The 24,748-nt window shown below is 43.7% G+C and overlaps 1 protein-coding gene across 1 annotated transcript; it reads left to right on the top strand.

Annotated features, from left to right (window-relative positions):
• The first annotated feature begins 515 nt into the window (after positions 1-515).
• Positions 516-24,475, top strand: ST3GAL1 (ST3 beta-galactoside alpha-2,3-sialyltransferase 1). Its single transcript, XM_010003529.1, has 6 exons — positions 516-830; positions 10,141-10,337; positions 13,406-13,585; positions 18,366-18,411; positions 23,461-23,580; positions 24,214-24,475. The coding sequence occupies exons 1-6, from the start codon at positions 519-521 to the stop codon at positions 24,385-24,387; spliced, it is 1,029 nt and encodes a 342-aa protein (XP_010001831.1). The 5' UTR covers positions 516-518; the 3' UTR covers positions 24,388-24,475.
• Positions 24,476-24,748: the final 273 nt, after the last annotated feature.

The raw sequence follows: 24,748 nt of genomic DNA, 5'->3' as shown, positions 1-24,748 counted from the left end.
ACTGCTCTCCATGGCTTAAGTGGACATCAAAGCACATTTCTCTGCTGGAATGTACATCCCTGGATGGTCTGATCCTTTGTGAACTAACTTCCAAGAAAAAAGAAAACCAACCCGCACACCCACTTCTTTCTGCAATCTGCTTGCTTTAATTTATGGTTTGCTCCCACACAGAAAGCCTCAGTTTTAATGCTGATACTGCTCCCCTCTACATCTTCTGGTACTCAGAGGGGCAATGGTCTGTCTTCACTGGGTCTTCGCTGGGAGAGGTTAACAGGAGAGGTGCAAGACACTTGGAAGCACTGTAAGAAGGTGAAAGGAAATACCCAGCTTTGCCTTTTTTAAGCCCATTTGGTGGAAAGTAAGCTTCTTCCCTTATGGTGGAGGTAGTGGAGTCGGTATGTTCTGCCTGACCCAGGGGTAGTAACTGGCAGGCTCCTGCAGCACCCTTTGCCTTTACGCCTTATTTAGACCCTGTATCATACTTCGTCAGTAGCAACGGCAGAACCTGAGCTGGAAAGATGGTTGTCGTGAGGAGGAGGAACGTGAAAGTGTTTACCTTTGCCTTTTTGCTCATCACAGTAACGTCGTTTCTGCTGAACTACACACACCAAGTGACCATGACCGGCTGGGATCTGAGACATGTCATCATGCAGGTTTCAGATCAAGTCCAAAAACTCTTCAAGCATCCCAGGAGACCTTGCAGCTGTCACACCTGCATTTCTGAGCTGGGACAGTCTCTCTGGTTCAGTCAGAGATTTAATTCAACTATGCAACCTTTTCTGACCTCACAAAATGCCTTCATCCCAGAAGACAGCTACAGCTGGTGGCTGGTAAGTGGAGGGGTGTGGATATGGCCCAGTGTTCATGTGATGGTTGGGTTGTCAGGCTTTGAGTGATGCTGAGCAGAGAGTGTGAGGTGGCTCCTGCCAGAAGCTTTTGCCATCTCAGCTGACAAGGCCAGCAGAGGTGGAATAAAGTTCATGCTGCTGTTTAGCACACAGGCACAGGCACTCAGAGCACACGTTCACTTGCTCCAGCCTAGAAGAGTCCCTGGCACAGTTAGGAAGTGAATCCAGAATTTGCAAATCTCAGCATTTGCCTTTTTCTCCCTTCTCTTGGAAGGGCTAGACTTCGTAAACTGGCTTATTTTGCTTCAGATGGTATAAAGGGCTTTTGCTGTCCATCGAGGTAGCAGAGCAAGCTTGTTGTGAAGTGTGTAATTCCCCTGGGGCTTTCCCTACAGTCAGACATGTAAATAGTTAGCAGGATTAAATGCAAAATGGTTAATTCCATGTGTATGAGAAAAGTCTCCCTTGTGGCCTATGATGTAAAAGGTTCTGTAAAGCACACGGGCCACAGATCACGAGGAAGGAGCAGCCCCTGCGTGTCCTTGAGCAGGATGGTTCAACAAACCCAATCCAAGCATCATGAAAGCTAGCAGATACCTTCTTTGAAAAGCACAGAAGGGAAGAAGGCGTATCCTGATGTCTTGCCTAATTAAAGCCCCTTTTATGTTCTCTGGAAACAAGACATTGATTAACTGAGTTGCTCGTGGCCTGTGCTGGCGAAGCACAGATTCTGGCTGCTGCTCCCAAGGCAATTCACAGTTTCTTTAGGGATTGTTTTCCCCCTGTTTAAACAAAAATGGTCTCCCTGTGCCTTTCTTTTAACACACAGCTGCCTGTAACTTGGGGTACCCTTGATGTGGAATTTGATGGGGCTCTCAGCCCTTCCCTGGTGCTCTCAGGAGGCCCCTCAGCAGGGGGGACACTCAGATTTTGGAGGAGGTGTCCAAGTGCTGTGGGAATGAGGTTGTCTCTGATTTTTCACTTCTCTCTCTGCTGGCTGCTGCATTTAGCAGTGAAAGAGATGTCACAGAACTCTGGTGACTTTAACTGTTGCATAAAGGATGTCCTCATTTTATAGTGAAACCCTTCTTTTTGCTGTGAGTCTCACATATTCCAGGTGTTCTATCCTATCACACTAGCCCCTTGGCCATGACTCAGATTTCCTGGGACTTACGGGGTTTTTTTGCACCCTCCAGATGCTTTTTCTTCCAGTGCCCACATTTCCTAGCTGGGCTTTTGTGGAGCCATGAGAAGGGAAGATGGCAAGCTCAGGTCCTGGTTCCCTTTGCCCTGGGGTGAGGCTTCAGCAGGGATGAACAACTGATCTAACAACAGGCAATGTTTGGAGGAAGGAAGATGCCCCACATCAGACTCAGCAGATGGATGAGAGGATGAGGTTGTTCCTGGACACCATGAGTGTTGAGTGTAGTTGTGAAGTGCCTCCCTACTGCCCCTGAATACAAAGACTGGGAGCACTCAGCACCTCCAGAAGCTGCCAAGTAGACAGTAGGATGATAAACCCTAAATCCTGACATTGGTGGGGTGGCTGAGCTCCTGCAGCACCCAAGCTGAGGAAGAGTCCTGCAAGACGTGGCAGGGTGGGCCCCTCTGCTAAGAGGGCTCTGCGCATCACCACCCATCAGCAAAGCCATGCTGAATTCTGCTTTCAGACCTCCCTCCAATTTAAACATGAGTTTTCAATGCACTATCTTGGGTTTTGTTGTTGTTTTTAATAAGAAAAAGCTCTTGATTTTCAGTGCAGTCTGAATTTCTGGTTCTCCTTGTAGTGAAACTGAAAAAAAAAAGGGGGGGGAGGGCACAAATACCTGACTTCAGCTCAAACTGAAACATATTATTTTGGGGACAGTTGTTCTTCAGCTACATTAAATAACAGTGTATTTCAGGACAGCCAAAAGTATTTTTTTTTTCTCTCCCTCTCCTAGCCCAAATAAAAGCTCATCCATTAATTTTCAGTGCTGTCTAACCCTATTTTTAGTGTTTTCATTCACTTTTTGAATTCAGGTCAAGTTCAAAGGGAGTACAGCACTTTAGAACACTAAATCAAAGCAGCTTTTCCTTCAGTGGTAAATAGAAATCATCTAAGGTTCCTACACTTTATCCACCATGTGTTTTTCAGCCAGAACTTATCTTCAACTAGAACATGTGAAGCATTTTGGTCTCCCTCAAGACTGCATTATTTATTGGAAAGCAGTTGCATACTGAAAATGCTTGCTCTGTTTTGTAGTGGATGGAGAAGGTGCCCAGGCTCCTGAAATATCCTCCTGGGTAAACCCAGGCATGATGTGGCCTCAGGCTCTCATTGCAACCTATTTCCTAAATACATGTTGCTTCAGATTAAGCCTTTCCAAGTGTCATTTCTACAGGAATTCCCAGGTGCATCCTGACTGTGCTCCCTTTTTGCTGCCCATTTTTAGGCTTGTCTTCGAAGTGCTTCTGCAATTTCTGCCACTCATATAGAATACATTGCTTATGGCAGTGTTTTACTGTTGATTACTTTACCAACTCAATGATTTGTGACTTTTTACTATATCTGGGGCTTGAGGAGACCTGAGATTGCTTGAACTTCATTTCAGGAGAGAAGGGACAGCGTGTCCGTTCTCAGAAACTGACTTCAGACAGCGTGATGGTTTCGTTATGCTGTAACTGAGATGATGGTGAGTGCACTGGAGCTATTCATTATAGGGCTGTGGCTTTCCTGTCATGGGGAGACCCGTGTGATGTGCTTGGACTAAACACAGAGTCCTTGCTGGTGAGTTGTCTGTCTACCAAGCTCAGTCTGCCCCCTCTTCCCATTAAGATTTCAATAAGGATTATTCACCCAAATAGTCCCGTAGCATTAGTATTCCTCCACCTTTAGGGACATGAGGACTGATTTCAGAGCATAATGACCAGTATTTGAGATGAAGTGACATTTGGTGGCAAAGGATGGGGTGGTTTCACTTGTCTGTAGCTCTTCACATGGCTGCCAGGCATCTTCTTGGTTTATTTGGAGTACATGCAGTTTAAACTCTTCCAGCTTGGTAGGATGTGGCCATTTGGAAGGAAATATTTCTGGCTGTTTTGAATAAAAGTGCATTGTCCATATTGGAGTTAGCGGTACCACCTGTGGGAGTGGGAAGGAGCAGGGAAGAGAAGGGCAGTGCCACTGTCCTTCAGCAGCCCATCCTGCTGCACGGGGCAGGGCTGAAGGCATCTGAAAATGCACCTGTGTTCACGGAAACAAAGGGGTGGTTGTTAGGGCTGTTACTTTTCATCTGCATAAATCTACCCAGCTGATAAACTCTCACATAGTTACTTTAGTCACATAACAAATAATGGCCCAGATTCTCCTCCTGTGGTTGCTCTGTGCTTATTGTGACTTAAAGTTGGAGTCCTCATCTCAGAGATTATTGGGGCATTAACACCCTGGCCTGTAACCAGCTTGTTAGAACTTCCTTCCTCCCTTCCCCTTCCTCTCCCTCCTTCTCTACCTGTGTGTCCCTTTTCCTGTCTATCCTTCTGCCTTCCCTCATCTTAGATTCAGGGAGTTGGCACTTCATGTTATGTGATGCATTTCTTTCTGTTTATGTTTTCTTTCCCACCTCCCTGAGGCAGTTCACCTGCAATTTTTTCATTGTTGTTTCCATGACACAAATTCTGTTCCCATTTCCAGTAAATTTAGTGACCTGTATATAAAGACACAGGGCAAGAACCAAATACTGTAACACAACATGGCATTTATTTATAGTTTTCTTATTTTATTCTCAGGGGTTTTGAGGGGTTGCTTTTGATGGTCAGAAAGTATGAAAACTAGGAGGTCAGAACCTGCTGTTCTAAATCCGAAATAACCTCATGATGTTGAGGGATTAAAGCTGTGATAAGTTAAATCAGGCTCAGAATTCCCTGGCAATCTTAATCTGTAGCACATGGTTCATAAACTACCACATTCCCACATTTTTTTTATTTGGAGTCTTAAGTATTTGCAGGTTTTGCTTTCTTTTTCTTCAATTTTTGAGGGGGGGGAAGCTCAGCTATTGGAGCCATGTGATAAGTATTTCTAAAAGAAAATGTTTAGCCTTTATACCTTATGTTCATAGGAAAAAATGTAATATATGGTTTAGAGATTTGCTGACCAGACGGTGAACGAAAGGGCATCCCCAGCACATGTGCTGGGGAAGTCATGGAAGCTGAACTTACTTTTAAGGCAGCAGCAGAGCTACTTGGCACCTGAGTCATGCATTTTAAATGCTATTTGTAGAAAAATTGCGCAAATGCTTTGATCACCAGAAGCCTTCTTTAAAACTGAGATGCTGTCTGTGATACTTTGAAAGCAGTACAAAGGGTTCAAGTGATCTGAAGGTAGCATGTTCACAGCAGAAGGTGGTGTCAAATCCAGCCCAGATCCCAAGCTGCAGGCCCAGTGCCTGCCACATGCCCAGTCCCACCTGGTCGTGTGCTGCTTGGGTGCAGGGGTGACATTCAGACCACCCCTGGGCTACCTCTTTCCCGCTGGCAGCCCCTACAAACACCTAGCTGGGCTGCAACTCCAGGGTCTCTTATGGCACTGACAGATGGATCTGAAGGTGGTTCAGGCTCATGGGGTCCCTCCAAGTACTGCAACGTGCTCTATGGAGTTGCAGGCATCCTGCAGCCAGAAACAAGGGCATACAGAGCTGGTACAAGCAGGATCTTTGCTCCTTAGAGTAGCATGGAGGTGACCTGCACCAGGAGGCTGAAATCATATAATGTGTCATACCTGTGTTATTGTGTGTTCAATACATAATATATGCACATTGCAATCGTACTTGAGGATGCATATTTTTTAACACACAGAAATCATTAAACAAAGGCCAAACTCTCGAAAGCCCCTTTGTTATTCCCCTTAAGCACTTTGGTGCATAGTAATTGCAGAACATTAAGTACAACAATAATAATGCTGTATTTTCCAGGCCAAGGACACATTTTTAAAATTGATGGTTTTCTTTTGCCTCTCCTTCAGTCTGCAAAATGGAGATTACCTGGATTTGCCCCACCAGGCTGTTGCCAGGACTAATTTTTGTACAATATCTTAAAGCTGGAGAGCACTGCATGAGTACTAATGCCTGCGAACTGCTGCGGTGACACAGTCAGTAGCTGTGTAGAAGAGATTCTCATGGGACGTTACTCCCTCTTTATCTTTCAAAAACAGTTAAAAATCAAAAAAGCCACAAATAATGGTATTGCTACCCCAGTTTCCCCAAACTGCCTGGCCATGTGCTTGCCAAAAGGCTGCCCCAGCAGTGCTGGCTGCTGCCAGACCCACACCTATCCCTGCCTGTCCATCATGTGGGGTTGCAACTCAATCCATGTTCCATTTGTATCCACATCACAGCAGTGATTACAGGTTAAGCAGGATGTTTTCTACCTGCTAGTAAATTGGGATTTTGAAGGTGTATTTAATCATAGAATCATAGAATGGTTTGGGTTGGAAGGGACCTTAAAGACTATCTAGTTCCAACCCCCCTGCCATGGGCAGGGATACCTCCCACTAGACCAGGTAGCTCAAAGCCCCATCCAGCCTAGCCTTTGAACACTTCCAAGGAGGGGGCATCCACAGCTCCTCTGGGAAGCCTGTTTCAGTGTCTCTTACACTCTTACATTAAACAATTTCTTCCTAATACCTAATCTAAATCTACCCTCTTTCAGTTTTAAACCATTCCCCCTCGTTCTCTCACTACATGTCCATGTGAAAATCCCTCTCTGGTTTTCCTGTAGGCCCCCTTCAGGTACTGCTGTCAAACTTGTCCATGGATGAGGGATACAGAGGCACCAGAAGAGCTTGTGTTGGAGGCTTTCCTGACTGTATTTCTGTCCTCACCACTCCAAGGCCATCAGCTGTGAGCAGCCTTGACTGAAATCCCATCCTCCCCTTGCATCCCCTTAGCTAAGTGTGACTGTTACTTCTTGGTGACCTCTGATGTTGTGATAGTACTGGAGAACCCAGGGAGGCCTTTGGAGAAATTCATAAAAGCAGCAAAGTCCCTTGTCATCTTTAATGGAGATGTGCACACAGTGATGAGAGAAGGAGCAAAAGACTCTTCCTTGGAAAGCCATTCATGTCTAAAGAAAATAAATGCATACATTTTGCAGGTGCTTTTTTCTTCCTTTTCTCTTTTTGTGCTCTTTTTTTTCCTTTCTTCCTTTCTTTTTTTCAATAACAAATTGCAAAACCACCTAGCTTCTGTGTATATGAAGTGGAGAGTTTGTAAGGCTGGGAGGATAGCGTAGTTTGTCTTCCCTGTGAAGATGATGAGGAAACTTCTCAATCTGGACTCTTAATTATAGTTTTTAACAACCTGAGGTGAAGAGTTGACTCTCAAGAGTCAGCCAAGTATTTTGTGGAGGGCAGCTGGAGTGTTAAGTGATCTAGTGGTGTTTTATATGTGGACACAAGGTGGGTTAAGGTGCTTTTTGGACTTGGGCAAGAGGTTAAGCTGTGTCATTAGCAAGCAATGGCTGTTGCTTGCACAGACTTCTGAGAAAAACAGCCACTTCACTCAGGACACAGGGGTCAGGTATATTTAAGCCCACTTACAGCAGCTGTAGCCACTTGGAGGGAAGATGCTGTCCCAGCAGAGCTACATGTCACTGAAATGGCTCTGCCTTGCTATGACATGGGCAAACTTTCACTCAGTGCTTTTGTTGATTTATGGGAAAGGCCAGACTGGTGTGAGGTTGATAAAATAAAAAACCCACAACGTTGCTCAAAAAAACCCACAAATATTTGGCATGGGAAAGTGAACTATAATTGGCTTGTAATTGTAATGCTCTTAAAATTATCTTTTTCAAGAAATTAAGTAAACATTGTGCAGTAAGAAACTGACTGCACATGAAGCTTGAACTTTTAAAAGCTTTATCTTCCTTGGAGTTAACCAGCTTCATTGCCTGCTCTGTCTGCTGTGTTTTGCTGAAATAATAAAGATTAACCAGTGCTGACTGAAGATTAGGCCTGAAAAGTGTAGTCAGATAATCACAGAGGAAAGTAAAACAGCACTTTTAATAAGTTAAGGATGCATGTCTTACTATATGGATGTTCAGCATGCAGTGCAGTAAGGTCATCATCCTACTTAAGGTCTTTCAGGGAATCCATAATAATCTCTGCTGTGGAAATTATGTGCAGCTGGGGGGATCTCAGGACAATGGTGTCCTGCTTTCCAGCTGGTGTCAGTGCCCATGTTTTAACTCAGATGCAATAGAGTAACTCTGGGCTGGTAGCAGCATAACAAAAAGAAAAGGTAGATCCCTGCTCTGTGTAAATGGAGGTGATAATGTTTCTTATAATTTTAACGCATCGAGCAGAAAGAAATACTCCCTTTCCTGTAAGTATGCAATCCTTTTGGCTATTTTAACTTTAAAATAGAGGGCTCAGATACTTAGGATATTCTGAAAATTATCATCTTCTGAATTTTCTCAGGGTAAAGCAGTCCAAAATTAGGTTTTTGTTTTGTTTTGTTTTGTTTTTTTCCCCAGAATAACTACGTTCCTAGAAGTCTTTCTGGTGTGTGTTTGGTGGTTTTTCCCTTTTGTTTCTTAAAGGCAATTAAAGTCAATTCACCTATAAATAATGAAGGTATACATGGGTATATGCACATAAGTGTTCAAATAACTCAAATGAAGTTCCTTTTTTTTAAAAGCTGTACTTCTCTGCTTTATACACCTGTGCCTACACTCCGTGATACCTATGATGAGTCTACATTTATTTTGAAGGCTGCAGGCTTTCTAACATTACATGTTTTTCATAAATTCAGAGTTTTCAAAATACGTTAGATTGGATTAATAAAAAATCAGTATGTTCAAATATACGAACAACATGTTTGTAGCATCACACACAAATTTAGAAGATGATAACCTTTTGTACTTTGAGCCATCCACAGAATAGTGACATATGTGGTAATAAAGATAGTGCTTGTTTGGGCATCCTAATTACTTTGCATCCTAATCACCTTGTGCAGTCCATAGATAACTATATAGACTAACAAGGATTAGCAGGAATATTAAGTCTTCGTTTGTGATAGTTCTTTGTCTTCTTTGTTTCAAGTCCCTGGCCCCACTGTTGTATTGTAGTTCTGAGTTCCATGGACACGTTGTTCATTTCAGTGCAAATAAGGTTGCTTTACCTACCTGGATCTGAAAATAGACAGCATGAACTTTAAACAAAAATGACAGTGATACATTTCTGTGTATTTGCATGTGAGACAGAGCGAAAGAGAAGGACCAATTAACAGTTCCTGGTGAAATCAGGGGAAACTGAAGCATCAGAAACTAAAGCCAAATTACCTCCAGGCCATTGCTGGAAGTCGTGGGAAAAGGTGTTTCTCCTCCCTCTCTCTGTATGTCTCCTTGACCTGGGGTGGCAGAGCAAGGAAAGAGCCTTTTGTCAGATTATGTGTTAAGAGCTGTACTCCCTTTGTGAGCTTGCAAGGAAGTAGCACCATGAGGGTGGAGAATGCTTTTTGTGAGCCTGCCAGTGCTCCTGACCTCTTTGGTAGCCCTCAGAGAGCAGAACCCCATAGAGGGAGTGGCTGAGCACCACCTGCCCTGCACCTTGCCTATACCTTCCCAATCCAGCCATTGTTTCCACCATGCACCACAGAGCTGCTACAAAAGATTTTCCCTCCATGGCAACAGGCACAATGGCCAAGGTCCAGGTGGTTTTCTTCATCCTGGAGAATTTTTTAGATGGATTTACGTGTCTAGCCCTCAGGGCTAACTTTTCCCATAGTTTTCTATGCCATAGCAGCTGGTTCTTCCACAGTCCAGAAAAGCAGCAGTGAGATCTCCATTTCTGGCATATGCCAAAATTTGTGGAAGGGATATCAGGCACATCTGTGCTCCATCACATTCTATCCTTCCTAGGAGGTTTTAAAATAAATCTTATACATGTCCTAACCGAAGAGTTCTGATCCAAGGTGGGATTAGGTTAATAGACAACAGAGGAACATTTGTTCTAGAGTCAGCCTTGGGGAGAACACATGATAATTTCCACCATGTCTGGATAGACTGAGGAGGTGAGGGAATCCAAGGAAAATGAAGGGAAAATGGGAACTAAGTTTAAAAAGTTATTGGGAAGGAATTCTCCACTTTTTTTCCCCACACTTCTGCTCCCAACTCTAAGCCGTGTAGTGCATAGTGCAGGAGACATGATCTGCAGGTAGATGCAAGAATGGTCTTTTGAGAAGACATTTGAAATTATGTCTTGCTCTCAGAAAAGCTAGCTATATTGGTAACCTGGAGGGATTTTTCTCCCTAACAGAAATTACAAAGAGAGAAGAGTCCGAAGAATATTAATAGTACTCTCAAGGAACTGTTTGAGATCATTCCTGGGGATCAGGATCCACTGCAGGAGCAAGGCACTTACACATGCAGACGGTGTGCTGTCGTGGGCAACTCTGGGAATCTTCTGCAGTCTCAGTATGGACAAGACATTGACTCCCATGACTTTGTGCTCAGGTGAGTAGACACCATCTCAGCCCCAGATATCTCAATTAGATTCACTGGTATTTTTGGGGACAAGCAGGCAAGTAAGATTTCAGCGTCAATCCAGTGAAATCTGGTGCTTAGGTCAAATCTAAGTTCACAGGATGTAAACTATTTGTGTTGGAGATATGACTTCATGTTTTAGCTTGGAAAAAAGCCCCACATCAATAGGTGTTGATACTGTAGCTTGTTCTGTACTATCCATAATTGCCTGTGTTGAAAACTACAGGTGGAAAAACCTGTATCAATTTTACTTTCTTGCACTTGTTCATTCTTATGCAATAGTGGGATGGGAAAGCCAAAGTCACTTTGTGATGGATGGGAAACAGCCACAGCTGCCTTGCAGCTACAGGTTGGCTGTAAAGGGTTGCAAATGGTCACATTACCTCTTCCTTCTGAGGAAGGAGTGTCTATTTTATCCCACTGAAATGCAAGTGGGAACTAGGTAAGCAGAACTAATCACCCAGAGGGCAGTCAAGATACCTGGGCTAAGTTCACCTCCAACGTCTTGTCCAGCTTTCATATCGCAGCTGCCAGTTTAGCAAAGTTTGGGGAGCAACGCAGAGGAGGTTAGAGGGCCTGGAAGGGAAGGATTGCTGCTGAAAATACCACGTGTGGGGTTATACTCTTATAAACAATATAACCTTTAGCAGGAGGCTGTTTGCTGAAGTCCGGAGTGATTCAGCAGCAGATCAGCACTATTTGAACTGTTGAGCCGCCTTAGGCCACTTGGCCTCCAGTGTGGCTTGGGCATGCTGTGATCTTTAGATGACATCTAAGTGTTCATGATAGATCATTTCAGGAGTTGCTTGCTTCTGTTGCATGCCTTGCTGTCTGCCAGAAGTACCTTCCCAAAGGCAGAGGCAGCCAACCTAGGCTTCAGATCTGTAAAGAGAAGCCCTTAACATTAATCCTACAGGTCACAAATGTAAGGCAGCTGAAGTGCTTTTATGCTTAACTCCATGTCCCTCACTATGGAGACAACCCTGTTCCTGTGCGGGCTGTCTTATCTTGTCTGGTCTGCATTTCCGGATTCATGGAGAAAAGACTTTGCTAGACTCAAAAGCTATTTTTCAGAGTAGTAACTGAAGAGTAACACACTCAGATGTGTGTTTCTGATCTTAGGCCACTCTTCTGTGGCAAGGGTGAATCTCTCTTTGACTTGGAATTTAACCTTCCAGTCTCAGATTTATATTTTAGCAATCTCAAGCCATATCTGAAGGGATGGCAAAAGGTTTTAGCATTCACCATGGAAATATGTGCAGTGAAGGTGACCCCTCTGTGTGTTAACACAGGAAACAAAATCTCTGGTGAACCAATATTGACTTCCGCATGCTCTGGCAATACAGCCAAGCACAAGGAAGAGCCATGGAGTCTGAGGAAGAGCTGTGGAGTCTGAGGCGACACCTCTCTTTCCAGACACCATGTTCCAGCCCACTTTTATGTGTTTAACTATCTGCCTTTTGTGATGGAGGGAAATTCCTGCTCTGTCCTTCCTGCTCATACTGGGTGTGCACCCTGCTGTCTGACATGCCACACAACCAACCCCACATGGGGTGGTGGGAAAGATGCATAGCCCTGAGGGCAGAGAGTAAGATAATTAAGGTGCCACCTTTGGCTTTGTCCTCACTGAAATAAAAGACATTTTTTTATACCTTAGAATGACTAATCTCAAGATAAAACATAGGAAGTCTCATGCTTTACTGAGTATTTCTACACAGTGTGATGTGGGTCATGGGCAGGGAAGAGGCTAACTCAATCACAAGTGCACACAGGCTGGCAAGATAGCCTATGCTATTGATGCTCTTGGAGATAGTTAAAAGAAACTTAACTAATTCATCTGGGGAAGTACTGCAATGACACAGCCTGGCATAGACTTGATAAACAGGTTTTAGCTCCCCCACTATCAGTGACCAAGGCAACATGTTGTAGGGCAGTGTACAGTGCTCCATATCATCTCATCAGCTACAGCCTTCCTTGTCCTCCCTGCACTTCTGCCAGGACCTGAGCTCATGTCTCTGCAGATGACTCCACTGGGCTGCCATTCTTCTCAGAGCTAGGTTAGGAGTTTCTCCATGCTGTTTCACAGCATCATGGATTCATGCAAGGTCACCCAGGGACACTTTGGGGTTCTCTAATGTCCATTATGCTGCACCACAGAAATATGCAGATCTCTACTAGCAGTGAGCTGATGAATCAAGGAAGGAATTACTGATATGTCCCCAAAGTTGCTTTCAGAAGTGAACACAAATGTAGAGGCATTTCTGCAGTCCCGAGTTCAGAAACCCCTGCTCTGTTCCCTGATGCACCAAACATAAGGAAGCTCTGTTTGGCCAACACATTTTGTCTGAGGCCTGTGGGCCCTGGACAGATGCCCATGCACTGACCTCAGGGTTACTGAGACCACACCAACTGTGTGGAGTGACCCTAAGTAGATGTATTGAAGTTGGGGACATACTACAAAGTAAGGTTTGTGTAAATAAGGTGTCAGCAGTAGGTTCTTAATCTGACACTGTTACTTTATTGCCTTTTCATGAGGGGACCATAAGAAATATTTGCTGCTACTTATCATAGATTTGTTACCTTGACACTTAGGCATCCAAATAGACATGAGCAGGTGGGGGAGAATGAAATGTCAAGAAGTCAAGCTGATGGACTTCAAAGTAATATTTTTCTCACCTACTGGAGGCTTCAGCTTTAGGATGTGTCCTTATGGTCTCACTGCTCTGGTGACTAAAGGGAAGCCAGGGCTGTGCTCAGAGATAGACTTGCTTGGCAAAAACTCCCGTTCAGTCCAGAGAATCCCACACTGAAGCTGAGCTTTCATTTACTTTTAGTAAATGGATGATGGTCTTTTCATCCTGTTTGAGGACCACCCTGTCAAGGCTGTTGAAAGAGCCCACACACAGCACTCCCTTTAGTTGTGGGAGGTTTTTCCTTCTACCACAAGCAAATTATTCGTAAAGGAATAATACATGTTTATACCTACCTAATTCCTGTCTCACTTTTTCACTCTCTCACCTCTTGCATTTGGGTTGCAGAATGAACCGTGCCCCTACTGCTGGCTACGAATCAGATGTTGGGAGCAAGACCACTCACCAGTTTGTTTACCCTGAGAGCTACAAAGAGCTGGCAGAAAACGTGAGCATGATCCTGATCCCCTTCAAAACCCTGGACCTGCGCTGGGTCGTCACTGCTCTCACCACAGGCACCATCAACTTGTGAGTAAGGGCAGGCTGAAGGGCTGGGAGATCTCACATGTTGCTATAGGACAGAAAAGCCCACACTGGGCAAATCTCTGCTCTTGATAAGGCTTAAGGGAGCTTTACAGACCCTCTCCAGTCAGGGTTCTGTCCTGAGCATTTGCTTTCTAGGAAAAGCTTAAATGTTACAGTGCAGCCTTTGAGGTGAAGATCCAGATCCAGCTCTTCTAAACTCAACACCGTGGCCTCAGAGAAATGAAAGGGGGAGTTTTTGCTGCTGGAGGTGGTCAGTTTGATCAGCAGCTTCCTGGACCTTGGGGTTCAGTGCCTCATTTTGGGCTTCTGCTTAGACTTCCTCCTCTCCAGTCCCTTGGGAGTACAGTGGGTTCCAGCCAGCATGCCTGTATCCAGATGTTTTTATCAGAAAGCCATCTGCAGAATCAGATGTTTGAAGGGTTAGTCATTCAGTAGTGGATTATCTCACCTGAGATGAGACACTTGAGTGGCCAAGTGATCCTCCAACATATATTATCCCACTTGCAGAAGGGGGCAGGGAGGCAGAGAGGGGTGTGAAGGCTGTGAGAGCAGAAGCAGACCATGGCACTCAGCCCCCATACACAGCATCCTCCCCTGGACAGGTGGGTCAGGAGCTTGGTCTGTTTTTCCTGGTGGAACGTGATTAAGAGCTGTGCAGGGGACACACCATTTTCTAGTGTGTCACCTGGCTTCCTTAACCTTAAATTCATCTGTTGTGCCTGGCAATGATGTCGCTCAGTGGTATTTGTTCTCCATTTCTTCTTTGTGAGTGCTTTCAGAAATAGATGGTGTCCTGCTTAGGACATTAGTGGCAGCACTAGAATTAGAAATGTGAACAAAACGCATGTTTCTTCTGAATGCCTCCTAACAGATTCTCTCCCTCCCTATAAACTGTTTTTTCTTAATCCAGAGGATGAAATACATGACATTTGTACTGGGTGAGAGGTTATCTGCTGGATGTAAAGCCACAGTCTGCTAGGATTGCTCAGTGGTGCCGTGCTAAACATACACAGCAACAGCAGATCAGATTACTTTATTGCAGAGAGCATTTCAAGACATTTTAACTGTTTTTCCCAATTTCAGAGTCTCAGAAGATTAAAAGCTTGGAAAAGTAGGTCTCTGCTGACAGGATAAGAACCACATCTCATTTTTAAGTGAAAACATTTTGATGGAACAACAAATGGAATTTTACTTCTTACTTTTTTTTTTTCCTTCCCAAAAACAGCTTTTTATTTTTTAGGATTTTTATGACAGTCTAGTCATGTTTAATTTTGTGCTGACTACCAGGCATGAATCTCTTCAGCCGTGGTGCCGTGCTAAACATACACAGCAACAGCAGATCAGATTACTTTATTGCAGAGAGCATTTCAAGACATTTTAACTGTTTTTCCCAATTTCAGAGTCTCAGAAGATTAAAAGCTTGGAAAAGTAGGTCTCTGCTGACAGGATAAGAACCACATCTCATTTTTAAGTGAAAACATTTTGATGGAACAACAAATGGAATTTTACTTCTTACTTTTTTTTTTTCCTTTCTGCAAATGCGTTTTGATTCTTTTCACTTTTTATTAAGATTCTCTTAACTTGTAACAAATGTGTTTTAGTCTGTTTTTACCTTTCTCCCCCCCACCCCCAATACTTAGTATATACGACCATAAGTTTTCTTGAACAGTCCCCTCTTCAGGACATGCAACTCAGAAAAATCAGGCCAAGTTGAAAATGGTCTAAAAAATATCAATGACATTTCATGCAAGGTTTGGGTTATTTTTTCAAAAGCTATATTGATAAAACAGGCTGAGAACTTCCACCCTTTAGCCTGTATCCAGTTCCTGTCAGAAGTGGTGGAAAGCTCCCAGCTGCCCTCACTGGCCTTGGCATGAAGCCCCTTGCTGCATCTTTGTCAAATCCATGTCTGCACTAGGAAGAGGAGCCCAAAGAGGGCCAGTTTCTGCCATCATCACCCATCTGTGTTTCCATCACTGTCACTGCTCTGTGCCCAGAGCCATTTGCTATTTTTTATCAAGAATTTTCCTTCAGAAGTGGCAACAAGTGGTTTGTGGCAGTAAAGCTGAGTGAGCACTTAGCCTGTTAGGGAGATATAACTGATTGATTACCAGGCAGTCACAGCACATGAGAAGAAAAACATATTTGCTTAATAAATTGCAGAATATGTAAGATATTTACAATTAGATTCCATACATGGGTTTGGTAAGCATCTGGTATAAATTATTGTGTATTTAACCCCATGGAAGAAACACCAGTATTTTAAGATTTTTGCCATACTTGAATCAGAGAAGTTACATAATTAGTACAGTGGCACATACTGGAGCAATAAAACCAGAAAATCATAAGCACACAAATAATAACAATACATTTAACAAAATTTTAGGCTAATGAAATAAACCTATGAGCATCCATTAAATAAACAATATTAGATGCAGTGTATAAGGAGATTGCTGACTAGATATTTGTAAAGGGGAGAAGGCATCTAATAAAAATAAAACCCATCTGAAATGTAGTATTTCAGAAGAGAAAAAGTATTCAGCTTAGTGCATCTGCAGTTAAAGAGGATAAGCATCCTGTACTATGGTTCAAAATAAAAGCCAAATTGCATATGGCCTTAATATTAGATTGAATTGATAACTGAATGATTCTCTCAGATGTATTCCATTTGACTGATGGATGTCCCATCTCAAACTCATTCTCTAAGACTGAGCATTGTCCCAGAAAAGACCAAGAAAAGCCTTCTGGGGCAGAAAACCTTCGGGCCCTCATCAGTAATATATTTAGTCTAGCTGCCTTAACTTACCTCCTGCATTTCTTCTAGGAATCTCCATAGTGAAAAAAGCTCCAAGTGTCTCCTCGTGGTCTGGTAAAGAGCTATTTTTGTTTTCCTTAAAATGTTCCACATCTTCCACTGTGGTCAATAGTACAGTAGATGTCCTGTACATGGTGGCCAGTGATGCTGACAGACTTCACTAGGGCCCTGCCAAGTGGCTTACAGAAGATGTTTTCCAGATTATATATGAATTCCCCCTTCATCACAGGCTTCACTCTTTGTCCTCCTCCTGTGTGGTATTTACTGGGTCACTAACTCCCTGGCTCCATGCAGCCCAGTGTTTACATGATCATAGCAGCGTAGGTCTCCATCTGGTCTTAATCAGCATGCCAATACTTTCCGTGCAGTAATATGAAATTCTGCAGCCAAGTGACAGCAGGACTTGGGTATTGCTTCTGGAAAAATGAAATATGCCATGATTAAAATTGCTAACATAATCTGACAAGAGCTGCAGTAGTCTTCTGGTAGGATTAGAGCTCTCTGCAAATGCTGTCTTGAATGTTGCATACCGTTCACTTTGGTCTTCTATTGCACCTGGCTGGTTGTCCGTGTAATGTGGCCCTCCTATTTCCTCCAGATCACCTTTTCAGAAAAGTCTGGCTGTTTATTTCAATAATAAAGTTGAGATTTTGCCAGCAAAGGAGCCCTTTATGTCTTCATAACCACAAAAAGGACATGAGATCACCAAGCCTACTTCTACCAACTTTGCTAACCAAAGTCAGGCATGGGAAGCAGATACAAGGGCAGATTTGCTGGGAGTAGGTTAAGAAGTCAAATGAGTGTCCCTTTCCCTATTAGCATCTTGTGTCATGTCTCGGGGGGCTGGAGCCCCTTGGTCGTATCTTTGACTACATCTAGCCTGCAGCAAGGATCTAAGGTCAGGGATGTCCAGAAGTACCTAAGAACATTACCAGGTCACCACTGGTTTGGGAAGACTTAGACTAATGTTTCAAAGTGCTGATGATATATGGTTCAAAGAGAAATTAAACACTAACAGCAGTAACCTTTGTGGTTACCAAAAATCAAGTAAAAAAAAAATAGCTTCAACTAATGGAAAGTTGATGATTTATCACAATCCACCTAGAAAGCATGCAGAGTGTATTTTGGGATCTAGTCCAGTTACAAGGCCAGTTCAGAATTTTCTCACTTGAAACAAACTTGGGGAGGTATTTTTTTCACAGCACTTGTGATGAGCTATGCAGTTCCAGCTTGCACTGTGCCTGAGACATGGAGGAGAAAAGATTTTTTTGTTTCTAAGACATGACTCGTGATCTCAACCCCAGTCATAAGGTATGACTTGGAAGTTTTATGCTGGGAACTGCAGGAAGTCTTAAGCAATCCCCTGAGGAGGAGGGGACTGACTAGCTGGTTGGAGAGGGGCTGTGAAGTGGGAATGCCAGAGATGCACATAACCACAGAAGTTAAGAACTCTGCTACCACCTACTCAGAAAGTCGTGCAGTAGCTGCAAGTATTAGGAGGGGAAAAGTCTCCCTCTGGTGGGAGAAGGTTTTTCTGCCATAAAATTAAATGGAAAGCCCTTGCTGCTATCAAAAGTGCAAACTCTGCAACAGTCGTGGGCCAAGAATGAGAAGTCACAGGCTTCACATAATATAGATTGTGCAATATATTGTCAATGGAATCTTTGGTGCCCTACCATCAATAACTAACCTGGAAATTTATAAAAGTAATGGCTTCCTTTCAACTTGCTTCAGTGACACGTCAGCTGTTTTTATGCTGTATTACTTAATTGCAACCTCATTTTTCAGCACTTTCTTGAATGTATTGCTTTCAAATAATTTAAATTTAGTAAGAATTTATTAAGAATATTCTTTATTTCTTTGGAAATACAGGAAAATATTAATATATTAGGCTTTTACTAATCTTGATGTTGTGGTGTTTTTTTTTCCTTTTAACACTTTTAACAGCACATATGTTCCAGTTCCACGGAAGATCAAAGTCAAAAAAGAAAAGGTGAGCAATGCTGATTTGTGAATTTGTTCTGCTAATCTGTTTTTAGGTTTTTTGCCTCTTTCCAAGACTGCAAATACTCCAGGGAGCCCTTTGACATTCATAAAAACTGTAACCAGAATACACACACTTTACAAGGCTCAGCTAAAAGTTAATCTTCTGTGTGCCATTCAGGCCATAGATCAACAACCAAATAACTGAGATTGGAAAGAAACAACTCTTGTCAGGATGTCATTGCATTACTGCTGTTCTGAACGTTGTGTTCATTCCTCTGGTACTGCCCATGGAGATTTAAGGTGCACCTTTACTCAGCTCTTGTGAGACCCAGCCTGGAATACTCTTCTGGAGCCCCCACCATAAGAAGGATGTGGAGCTCCAGGAGAGAGTACAGAGGATGGCCACAAAAATGATCAGAGGGCTGGAGCACCTCTCCTATGAAGACAGGCTGAGAGAGTTGGGGTTGTTAAGCCTGGAGAAGAGGAAGCTCTGGGAAGATCTCATAACAGCCTTCCAGTACCTGAAGGGGCTACAGGAAAGCTGGGGAGGGATTTTTTACAAGGGTGTGTAGTGAGAGGACAAGGAGTAATGGATTAAAACTGGAAAAGGGGAGATTTAGGTTAGACATCAGGAAAAAACTATTTAGTGTGTGGGTGGTAAGACACTGGAACAGGTTGCCCAGGGAAGTTGTGGATGCCTCATCCCTGGAGGTGTTCAAGGCCAGGTTGGATGGGGCTTTGAGCAACCTAATCTGGTGGAAGGTGTCCCTGCCCTTGCAGGAGGGTTGGAACTAGGTGATCTTCTAGATCCCTTCCAAGTCAAACCATTCAAAAAAATAATAAACCACAAAACTGTGCTTACCTTCCACTGCAGTTGCTCCATTCCCAACCCTTGCAGTCATTTGGATGTAACTGCCCTTTGAGCTGTGGAAAGACTTTGGAGTTTTTAAAAAATAATTTGACTATTTGAATGCCAAGGATGTTTCTCCCTTGTGGGTCAGTTTCTTGTAATAAAAGAGTTAATTCTGAACAAATAAAGCTGTGTGCTTTGAAGTGAACGGCAAATTCAAGATGGTATAATGGCTCTTGAGGACAGCTCTCAGCCCACAGCTGTAATATAACTGTCTGTACCCAATTAAACAAGCCTGGAGACTGGGCTTAGGCCAAGTCCATGCTGGTTATTAATACCCTCCTAGGCAATGTTCAGGTGAGGTTTGGAGGATAGCACAGACCTGGGGATATTCCAGTTTGCACAGGGACAGAATTGAGTAATGTGGACAGGATCTGTGCCATGCCACTTCCCTCAAGGTTAACAAAACTCCTCTGACCCATTTTAATTCATGGTGTGGATGTGTAGAAGGCAATCACTCAGGGGACCTCACCGCTGTCAGAAGGTTGGAGAAAGATAGACAGGCTTGGTGCCCACCCTGCAGCAGTCAGAAGAGAGTCCATCCCATGCATACTGACTCCTTGCCCAAGTATGCTGTGGTTTAGTAGACATGTCCTGCTGCTGGAGGCAGGATTTCCATGGAGCAGGATTGTCATTCCTGTGTTGGTACCTTTGGTCACTGTTCAGATTTTTGTTGTTGTAGCTGCATGATTTGAGGACATAACCAAGGCAGGCTATGTAAGGAGAGGTGAAAGTTGTTTCCTTGACATTCATAAAAACTGTAACCAGAATACACACACTTTACAAGGCTCAGCTAAAAGTTAATCTCCTGTGTGCCATTCAGGCCATAGATCAACAACCAAATAACTGAGATTGGAAAGAAACAACTCTTGTCAGGATGTCATTGCATTACTGCTGTTCTGAACGTTGTGTTCATTCCTCTGGTACTGCCCATGGAGATTTAAGGTGCACCTTTACTCAGCTCTCGTGAGACCCAGCCTGGAATACTCTTCTGGAGCCCCCACCATAAGAAGGATGTGGAGCTCCAGGAGAGAGTACAGAGGATGGCCACAAAAATGATCAGAGGGCTGGAGCACCTCTCCTATGAAGACAGGCTGAGAGAGTTGGGGTTGTTAAGCCTGGAGAAGAGGAAGCTCTGGGAAGATCTCATAACAGCCTTCCAGTACCTGAAGGGGCTACAGGAAAGCTGGGGAGGGATTTTTTACAAGGGTGTGTAGTGAGAGGACAAGGAGTAATGGATTAAAACTGGAAAAGGGGAGATTTAGGTTAGACATCAGGAAAAAACTATTTAGTGTGTGGGTGGTAAGACACTGGAACAGGTTGCCCAGGGAAGTTGTGGATGCCTCATCCCTGGAGGTGTTCAAGGCCAGGTTGGATGGGGCTTTGAGCAACCTAATCTGGTGGAAGGTGTCCCTGCCCTTGCAGGAGGGTTGGAACTAGGTGATCTTCTAGATCCCTTCCAAGTCAAACCATTCAAAAAAATAATAAACCACAAAACTGTGCTTACCTTCCACTGCAGTTGCTCCATTCCCAACCCTTGCAGTCATTTGGATGTAACTGCCCTTTGAGCTGTGGAAAGACTTTGGAGTTTTTAAAAAATAATTTGACTATTTGAATGCCAAGGATGTTTCTCCCTTGTGGGTCAGTTTCTTGTAATAAAAGAGTTAATTCTGAACAAATAAAGCTGTGTGCTTTGAAGTGAACGGCAAATTCAAGATGGTATAATGGCTCTTGAGGACAGCTCTCAGCCCACAGCTGTAATATAACTGTCTGTACCCAATTAAACAAGCCTGGAGACTGGGCTTAGGCCAAGTCCATGCTGGTTATTAATACCCTCCTAGGCAATGTTCAAGTGAGGTTTGGAGGATAGCACAGACCTGGGGATATTCCAGTTTGCACAGGGACAGAATTGAGTAATGTGGACAGGATCTGTGCCATGCCACTTCCCTCAAGGTTAACAAAACTCCTCTGACCCATTTTAATTCATGGTGTGGATGTGTAGAAGGCAATCACTCAGGGGACCTCACCGCTGTCAGAAGGTTGGAGAAAGATAGACAGGCTTGGTGCCCACCCTGCAGCAGTCAGAAGAGAGTCCATCCCATGCATACTGACTCCTTGCCCAAGTATGCTGTGGTTTAGTAGACATGTCCTGCTGCTGGAGGCAGGATTTCCATGGAGCAGGATTGTCATTCCTGTGTTGGTACCTTTGGTCACTGTTCAGATTTTTGTTGTTGTAGCTGCATGATTTGAGGACATAACCAAGGCAGGCTATGTAAGGAGAGGTGAAAGTTGTTTCCTCTTCCACAAACCTTCCAGCAAAATAAGTCTCTTCTCTCCGCCTTTGGAGAGGATGATTTTCAGAGGACCTTGGGCTCTGAATGTCACAGGGGCTGGTAAAGTATGGCATTAGCCCCAGAACATTAAAATTACAGATTAAAGCACACGTTCTTCATTCAGTAATCTAGGTTTTGCCAAAGGCTTCAGGTGAGGCCTTTAACCAGTATCAGCTTATATCCTTGTGCTTCATGGGGGCATTAAATAATCTCTTAGCTCATGTCTGCCTGTTGTGAGGAAAACATTAACCTCTGCAAAACCCTTGTGAAATGCACTGTAGTAGGTTGTTTAACACAGTTGACTAGAACCAGCCCAGGGTATAGAATCATAGAATGGTTTGGGTTGGAAGGGACCTTAAAGATATCCAATTCCAAACCTCCCACTATACCAGGTTGCTCAAGGCCCCCTCCAACCTGGCCTTGAACACTTCCAGAAATGGGGCATCCACAAGTTCCCTGGGCACTCTGTTCCAGTGTCTCACCACCCTAACAGTAAAGAATTTCTTCCTAATGTCTATCACATGGCTCATGATAAGCAGCAGCTTCCCAAGCAGGGAGATGAGGAGCTTGTATATCATCCCACATTGCACAGTGCAAAACACCCTGTGAGAAGTGATTACACACAGCTACAAACCATATCAGCAGTTAACCTCTGGCTTCATGAAAAGAAAAGCCTTGCAGCTAACCACAGAGCACTGAAACTTTGCCACTCAAATTACAAACACAGCATGGAGGGGAAAGCCTCTCTCTGCCTGATTCTAGGACGGGAGTTGAAACCAAGAGCTCCCACCGGTCATTGAATTTAGTGGACACTCAGGTCTGTTCTTAAGTGTTCTGTCTCCATTAGATGCCCTCATGCTTTCCCAAGAAAACAAGCAAGTACAATTTATGTCTTGTAAAAAACTCATAAATATTTAAAAAAAAAAAAAAAGCATGGAGAAATAGCATGTTTCAGAAAGAGCAGAAAAGCAGTTGACATGACCTAATAGGCTTCCTGATAGCTTACACCTGACTCCCAGTTTCCTTAGATCTGTCCTTAGAGATACCAAGAGGGTAATAATTTTAAACTGAAAGAGGATAGATGTAGCTTTGATATTAGGAAGAAATTCTTTAGTGTGAGGGTAGTGAGGCACTGGAACAGGTTACCCAAGGAAGTTGTGGATTTCCCCTCCCTGGAAGTGTTCAGTGCCAGGTTGGATGGGGCTTTGAGCAACCTAGTCTAGTGGGAGGTGTCCCTGCCCATGCAGGGGGGTTGGAACTAGGTGATCTTTAAGGTCTCTTTCAACCCAAACCACTCTATGATTCTGTGATTCAATGATACTGTGCAGAAGATGCAGTTGCTCCTAGGTTCCTACCTAAATTACAGTTGAATTCAATGATCTTAAGGGTCTTTTCGAACCTAAATGATTCTATGAAATCTGGCATGACATCTTACACTAGTCTTACTCAGGCCTCCAACTCACCAGAGCTCATCTGCATTACAGCAAGAAGCTGCAGGGAGAGTTAAATGACAAATTGTCTTCTCACCATCTCATGTCCATTGGTTTCAGTAGAAGCTACCCAGAATTAACACTAGTATAAGCCAGGGGGCTATCAAGATCAAGGAAGGAAGGATATGGGAAGCATATGGGAAATATTCTTGAATGCACTTAATTATGGATCTTTAATTTTCCTTTTCACCTGCCCTCAGGGAGTAACTATTGTTCCTTTCTCCCCCACCCCTTTACACCAGTGTCCTTTAGGGATGACATGCTGCAATTAATTTTTTCCCAGGGTATTTTACTAATGAGTCTTTCTCTCCTATTTTGCCTAGGTCCTTGTTTATAATCCAGCTTTTATGAAATATGTCTATGAAAACTGGCTCCAGAATCATGGGAGATACCCCTCCACAGGCTTCCTGTCCTTGATATTTGCACTCCACGTATGCGATGAGGTCTGGCTGTGCTTGGATATATGGATAAAATGTCAGGACATTTCACATTTAAGTGCCAGGAGCACACCCAGGCCACTCACTCAGCCTTCTCCCTCTCCACCTTCTCTGCCATGTGCTTCTTCAAACATGCAGAGTCCTCAGTAGCATACAGATATATTCAACTGACAGTGATTGATTTTTTTTTTTTTAATGTCAGCAAGTGGTAGGGTTTAAGATACATTCCAGGGGAATGTAATTAAACATAAATAGTGGGATTCCACTTAGCATTTAAAGACATCTAAGTGTGGATGTTGTCCATGTTCGGTTTGTTAGTGGAAGCCCAAATTGTATTTTGTATCACTGTTTAGGCACCTAGAATCATGCTTAGAGGGCAGGAATGTGTTCTTTATATTGCTAAATGAGAATTCATAGATAGAAATGTATTTTTCTGTCTGGGTTCAGATATGGTGGTGGTCTTAACATAGGTCCTTGGGCTGTTATTCTGTGATTGCATCATCTCATGCAGTAGAATAGCTTGGCACATGACTGAAGTCCTCAGGTCCTGCTGCCTGTAGATATGAACAGAAGCTAGAGGCTCTCTTAAACATTTCAGAGCTTTCCAGGCTATAACACTAGATCTCTCTTACTTCCTAGGTGAATGTGTATGGTTTTGGAGCAAACAGCAAAGGCCACTGGCACCACTACTGGGAAAACAATGCTTCCGCTGGGGCTTTCCGGAAGACAGGTGTCCATGACGGGGATTTTGAATACAATGTGACTTTGACTCTTGCCTCCCTTGAAAAAATAAGTTTTTTCAAGGGCAGATGACCCTGGCCATGGGGAGAAGTGAGGGCTGCAATTTCCAACATGCAGCTGAAGAAAGCTCAGTGAAGATGATCTGGGCACCAGCCAGGTTTGAATGCAGGAATCGGCAGCGGGTTCGGAGCATCTCCCTGCGGCAGCGCTGAGCGCAGGGAGCTTGGCCAAGGCCCAACTTCCATGCTGCACCTGGCTTCCTGTCTACAGACAGCTGGGAACTACCAGTCACTCGTGGGAATTAATGAAGCTCTGCTTAGGCTCCACAGCTTGAATCTTGAGTTACTGATGAGAGATCTGCCTATTAAGGAAAAACTCTGGGCACAGGAACTGCTGTTTGTGTGTCCGTTCTCTCCTCAAGTAAGGCAGGAGA

This window comes from Chaetura pelagica, unplaced genomic scaffold, assembly GCF_000747805.2.
Source record: "Chaetura pelagica isolate M959 unplaced genomic scaffold, ChaPel_1.0 scaffold98, whole genome shotgun sequence".
NCBI classification, from domain to species: domain Eukaryota; kingdom Metazoa; phylum Chordata; class Aves; order Apodiformes; family Apodidae; genus Chaetura; species Chaetura pelagica.
The sequence above is the reverse complement of the archived record's forward strand: the minus strand, read 5'-3'. Positions and strand labels throughout refer to the sequence as shown.

Coding starts and splice junctions, on each gene's coding strand:
- ST3GAL1 (XM_010003529.1), top strand. CDS start 519: ATGGTTGTCGTGAGGAGGAGGAACGTGAAAGTGTTTACCTTTGCCTTT. Junction 18,412..23,460: donor TCAAAGTCAAAAAAGAAAAG/GTGAGCAATGCT, acceptor TATTTTGCCTAG/GTCCTTGTTTATAATCCAGC. Junction 23,581..24,213: donor CACTCCACGTATGCGATGAG/GTCTGGCTGTGC, acceptor CTTACTTCCTAG/GTGAATGTGTATGGTTTTGG.